At 33.4% G+C, this 6,161-nt stretch overlaps 2 protein-coding genes across 3 annotated transcripts; one reads left to right on the top strand and one right to left on the bottom strand.

Moving 5' to 3' along the window:
- The first annotated feature begins 855 nt into the window (after window positions 1-855).
- On the top strand, window positions 856-1,542 carry LOC107488304 (berberine bridge enzyme-like 8). Its single transcript, XM_016109032.1, has one exon. It carries the CDS (start codon window positions 856-858, stop codon window positions 1,540-1,542), a length of 687 nt encoding a protein of 228 aa, XP_015964518.1.
- A 1,878-nt stretch (window positions 1,543-3,420) lies between these two features.
- Window positions 3,421-5,718, bottom strand: LOC107488319 (transcription initiation factor TFIID subunit 8). 2 transcript variants are annotated; one of them, XM_021142302.2, is made up of 2 exons: window positions 5,028-5,718; window positions 3,421-4,906 (listed from the first exon to the last, which is right to left on the bottom strand). In XM_021142302.2, the coding sequence occupies exon 2, from the start codon at window positions 4,712-4,714 to the stop codon at window positions 3,533-3,535; it is 1,182 nt and encodes a 393-aa protein (XP_020997961.1). In that variant the 5' UTR covers window positions 4,715-4,906; window positions 5,028-5,718; the 3' UTR covers window positions 3,421-3,532. The 2 variants fall into 2 exon arrangements, with proteins under 2 accessions (XP_020997961.1, XP_015964533.1); XM_016109047.3 differs by having other exon boundaries at window positions 3,421-4,696.
- Window positions 5,719-6,161: the final 443 nt, after the last annotated feature.

The following is a 6,161-nucleotide window of genomic DNA, read 5'->3' as shown; positions in this document are numbered from 1 at the left end:
TAAAAAAATATAAAAGATTTATTGGAATAACTAATAATTAGTAGAATTTTAGTCATCAAATATCAATTTTTGTATAATTTAAAAGAATATACTTTTGTAAAATATTCTAAGAGAGAAATATGCATATTCGAAAAAAAATACACCACGTCAATATTATGGCGTCAAAATATTATCTATTGTAAGATAATATAATAATAATTGTAAATATTAAGTTAAATAAGCTAATTTTGTGTTATATTTTATTTTTCTAATATTATTATAATCATTGATGATGAGTTTATATTAAAAAATCTAAAATAAAATAATAATCTCCCTTTCCCCCTTTATTAAGCGAAAGATCAAAATATGAGTGAGATAGAGATTAAAATTGTTACGAGCAAAAAAAAAATTTGCACATCCAACGCAAAATCTAAAAATTACTACGCATTTAAAATTAATTTTAATTATTAGTTCTTGAGTCTTTTTAATTATTATCACATCTTGTAAGCAACAGTTCACTATGTTAGAAATAACAATATTGACTTTCACCCAAGAAAAAAAAGAAATAACAATATTGACAAACGTAACGTAATATAAATCAATATATATATGTGTTGTGAGGTCAAAGGATAATTGAGTTACATTATGGATTTGTTCTTCTTAAAAATTCATGGGTCAAATTGGGAGGTAACCCAAGCCGGTGTTGTATGTTCTCATTATTTCATTCTGTAATATTTGTTTTTGCATGTTCAAGGGCGCCTTATAAATTCCAACACAAACCATGCCAAAAAATATAGACTCATCATAAAAAAATACTCTTATCTTTGTTAAAAATTAATATACAGAAAAATTATTAAGCTAAGATAAAGAAAAAAAATGGTAGTTCGTTCTAATAATATTAGAGCATTACCATCGTTATTATTAGTTCCCATTATTGTTGTGTTATTAGTTTCCTTAGCACCATGTTCAACTTCAGCTTCAAATTCAAATCCCTCAGCTCACAAGACATTCATTCATTGCCTTGTAAACCATTCAGATTCTTCTCACCCAATAAGCTCAGCAATTTTCACACCAAAGAATGCCTTATTCACTTCGGTGTTGGATTCCTACGTTAGAAACCTTCGTTTCAACACGTCGACAACAAGAAAACCATACCTGATAATCACTGCTTTGCATGTATCTCACGTGCAAGCAGCCGTTGTTTGTGGTCAAAAGCACAACCTGCAAATGAAAAATCGAAGCGGCGGCCATGACTACGAAGGAGTGTCATATGTGGCTGAAGTGCCGTTCTTCATCCTAGACATGTTCAACCTGAGATCCATTGAGGTTGACATAGAAAGTGAAACAGCTTGGGTGCAGGCTGGTGCACAGTTAGGTGAGGTGTACTATAATATTGCTAAGAAGAGTAAAGGTCATGGATTTCCAGCAGGGGTTTGTCCCACAGTGGGTGTTGGAGGGCACATAAGTGGTGGTGACTATGGCAATATGATGAGAAAATATGGTCTTTCAGTGGACAACGTTCTTGATGCACAAATAGTTGATGTTCAAGGTATACTATATTAAGTATTAACTAATAGAGGAGTGCTACACATACAAGTCATTTTTGTTTACAAGTCTTACAAGTTGGGTCTAACACGTGCGTTACTAAATCATCTTCGCGTGTTTCATCTTCGTTTCCTTTTTTACGAAAAAGAAGAAGAGACATAGAGAAAGAAGAAGAAGAAGAAGAGGAGGAGGAAGAGGAAGTACGGAGAAAGAAGAAGAAAAAGAGGCACAAAAAAAAACGTGAAAACGGCATGAATATAAATGACATGTATGATTTGTATGGAAAAGCGTTCTCTCTTTGCCTTCGATCTCCTTCTGTTTTTTTCGATTTTCATGGTTTTTGAAATCAAGTTTTGAAATTGTTTTGAAGATGATGGAATTTCAGAAATACACCCAAACGATTACAAAAATACACCCAAATAATTACAGAAATACATCCAAAGGATTACAGAAATACACCCAAATGATTTAAGAAATACACCCAATATAGGGGGAGACAGTATATTTCTTTTTGAAATCTTTTAATGTTTTGCTGGTTAAGGATGAGGCACATGACAGAGACAATCTAGAAAAAAATCTAGAAGAACAGTAAAATAGTACCTTGAATAATGGTTCTTCATTTTTTCTAGTGATTTTGATGAAGGAGAAAGAGAAAACGAAAAGAGTAGAAGAAATTTCAATAAAAAAAAAAGAGGGAGGAAGAGGTGTGTTGATAACGATGATAACGAGAGAGAAAAATTATGAAAAAGAAGAAAAAAAGATACGGAGGAAGAGGAAGAGGAAGAGGAAGAGGAAGAGGAAGAAGAAAAAGAAGAAAAAGAGGCACAAAAAATAACGTGAAACAGCGTGAATATAAATGACTTGTATGACTTGTATTGAAAATCACTTGTATGTGTAGAATTATTCTAATATAGAAAAAGTTTAAAAAGGGACTCAATTTTTTTTTCGGTTAATATTCATTAATTTTTAAGATTTTTTGTTATAAATTTTAAGTTTTAAATTTTAAATTATACTCTTAATTTTAAAATAGAAATTTATGTATAGCTGTCTTTATATAAAATTGATATAGTTAAAAATTATTAAATAATAATTTAATCAAATATGTCAAATTATTTAATTATTTTTAACTATCAATTTTACATGAGGACATTTGCATATGAATTTTTATCTAATTTTAAATTCTAACTCTAAGTTTTTAAAAAAATAAAAGTTTAAAAAATAATTTTATAATAAAAAATTGAGTAATAATATTAGCTAATTAAAAGTTGATTTTTTATATTAAAAAATGTTATTATACACCAAAATCAACTACTAATAAAATCAGCTACCAATGTATTTGTGATTTTGTATATAAATACATTTGTAATTTAATTTATTTTCAATGTGTATTTGTATTCTAGTATATTTGTATTCTAGTATGGATTTTATATTGATGACTGACTTTGGTGATTGATTTTGATGTACACGTAACATAATTCTTTTATTTTTATTTATTATTATTTAAAGCTGAAAAGTTAATAATTTAGTTTAATTTAAAACCAAGTGAACTAAAAAACATTATTTTGCTAAAATTTTTTTACTCTATATGTGTATCAAAAAAAATTTACCTAATTAAATGAATCGATTTTTGTAGAAAAACTTTTTTAAATCAAGAATCCATAAACAAAATAGTAAATAAACAAAGGTTAAAAATTTGATGATAAAACAGAGTAATGTAGTCTAACCTTTTCGATGAAATGCAGAGACTTCCAAAACCTTTCCCTCAAAATGAGGGAAGCCATGCAATCCCATTACATTGATATTTTTTATAAAAGATGAAATAATATTAATAAAAGATAGATAAAAAAAATCAATAAAGATAAAAGAATAAAAATAAAAATTCGAACACAAGTCACAGCCACAGAAAAAAAGGTTTTAATTAAGACAAAAAAAGGGTTAACCCTTGAAGGTCTTCATTTTTACAAACTCAATTCCTACATCATCCAACAAATCCAGTCAATAAATTAATCTACAACAGAGTGAGTTCTTGTGGGTTTTCCATAGATTGTTTGAGAATAAGCTCAGCTCTCCTCTTCTTATCATCCCTCTCGTCTTCTCTACCAGCCAAGGCTGCTGTTCGTGAAGCATCCTTCTTCTGATTCCTCATATCCAAGGACTCGTGGATAAGCTTTTTTCCAGCCCTGAACTTGAAATAAACAGTAGGTCTCACAGCTGGAAGAACTGTTCTCCCTTGCATCCCGTCATCTTCGCACAAAACACCACTACTCCTCATCATCTCAATTGCAGGAGCAAATGCCTCCAACACAGAAACATGATTTGCAATCATATCAACATCATCAGAAAGCTTCCCCGGCAAGGGAACTGGAGAAACATCTTTGTTAACCACAGGAGCCTTAAGGTAAGGGTTCTTATCACCCCCTTCACCTTCTCCTTGTCTAAGTGAAGCACCACCACCACTCGGCACAACCACATTAGAAGTCGTATTGCGTGTTTCTACTGAACCACTACACAACAACAACCTCTTCTGCAAGCTCAACAACGACCTCTCAGCCTTTCTACGTTGCCTGGCCTGTTCAACCTTGTCTTCCCGGGGATCACAAGTCCTCTCATCCCACATAGGCGTGTGAATATAAGTGTGAGGGTCCGGCAATGCCGGCAACCAAGGCGGTATATGCTTAGAAGGTGGTGCCTCCCCCATTTGCAAGAAACTAGGGATAACTTTCCGCTGCCGAATCACTGGAAAATTCGATATTGGCTGAGCGAAAGGAACCTCATCACCGCAATTCACAAACCTCATAAGATCCCTAACAGTTCCTGAACCTAAAAGGCATTGACTTTGACCAGAACCTATGAAACCCTTGACCTGTTCTAAATCCTCTAACCCTAGAATCAAATCAAAGACACTACATTGCGATCTACCAGCAAGGTTAGCATAAAATTCAGCAATTTTCCCCAAGTCAATAAGGTAGCTAATTGTGACATCGGAAAGTGCTTCGATGGCGGAATTCTTGACGCCATTAAACCCTGCAGATTCGCAAATCTGTGCCACGGCTATTCGAGAAACCGCACGCCCAAACTCGTCAGATGAAGCTCTTCCTCCAACTCCTCCATGGTCGATGGTCCGTCGATTAGGGTTTCCTAATTTTACACTTTCTAATGTAGGATTACAACACTGAAGAGAATAAAGCATTGTTTGGTGTGAAGATTGATGAAGTTATGAGGTGAGAAAGGTCAGAACAATTAATCAATAACCAAGTTATCAACATTCAACAATTAATCAATAACCAGCATCCAGTAATAAACTGAACAATAAAATGAACCATTAAACAGCAAGCCACTGAGCCAGCAACAGCAAGTAGCAACAAATCAACAATGCATTTGTCTGTAAGTATTAACGTGGAAAAAAAAGGCTATAAATCAACAAAACTTAGCAACAAATCAACAAATCAACACTAATGAACAGAATTACCAGTAAACACTAAACAGCAAATGGTCAACATTACCTGAATCGGTGGCTCGGGCTCCATATTGACTTGGGAGGAAGGCTGAGTGAGAGACTGGGAGCTGCCGTGCTGGGTTGAACTGATGGGTTAGGGTGGTGGCGTCTCAACGGCGGCGGCGTGGTGCTGTGCTGCCGTGTCGAGTCGGTCGGTGGTGGCTTCGTGTTGGCCTGATGTGCAACGGGCCGAAGGCTTCGCGGTGGTGGCTGGCTGGGTGCGCAGGTCGGCAGGTGTGGCGATTTGGAGAAGAGGGAGCGATGAGTACTGACTAGGTTAGGGATTGGGGATTTGGGGGTTAGGGTAGACGCTGCAGTTTCGTTTGGGGTGCCTTTCGCCAAAAGTGGTTCTGGAACGATTGCTATATCTTACGAACAATTTTGTTTTGGGGTTGGTTGACAATAGTCTTTTAAGTCTTTGAAAAAGAAAAATTAATGTATAGTACCACTGCGTTGCCGATTAAAATTTTCTTTCGCTCGTTTCAGGTGGTCCCGTCTATAGCTATTGCTTTCGTGTCATATGAGATGGCGAAGGACATGCTCGGAGTTGAATTTCGGATATCTGACTGAGGAATTAACTAGTTGTTGGGTTTTCGTTGGCATTTGCCAGATTTGAAAGTGGAAGATGGTTAAATACTATTGATTCTGTAAAGTAAACTTCATGATTCTGTCTACCTACCAAGAAAAATAAAAAAGTAGAGTAACGATTCGATTCCTGTCTTTTTTTTCCCGAAAAATGTCCATTTCCATTTTTGCCATTGATTTTAGTAAGACAATGCGGTTCTTTTGCAAGTTGGACGATAAGTATTAACATATAGGTTAAAAGTTATTATTTTATTTAAAAGATATAAAAATAAATAATTTTTAAAAAATTAAAACTTACTACAAAAAATAAGTTAGACAATATTTAAATAAAAACTCATAGGCACCATAAAATTAGCCTAACATAAAATAGATAAAGCTTGATTTGTCATTAAATTTAAATTAATTAATAACTTATTTATTTTTATTTACTCAGATAAAATAATATTATTTTGACGTTAAATTGATCAAGAATTTATTTGTGAGAAATCTATCACACTAAATATATGGTAGAATAAATATAAATTAATTAATAAATTATAAAATATTTAAATTTAAA

Source organism: Arachis duranensis, chromosome 5 (assembly GCF_000817695.3).
Source record: "Arachis duranensis cultivar V14167 chromosome 5, aradu.V14167.gnm2.J7QH, whole genome shotgun sequence".
NCBI lineage: Eukaryota > Viridiplantae > Streptophyta > Magnoliopsida > Fabales > Fabaceae > Arachis > Arachis duranensis.
This window is presented reverse-complemented; position numbering and strand designations above follow the sequence as displayed.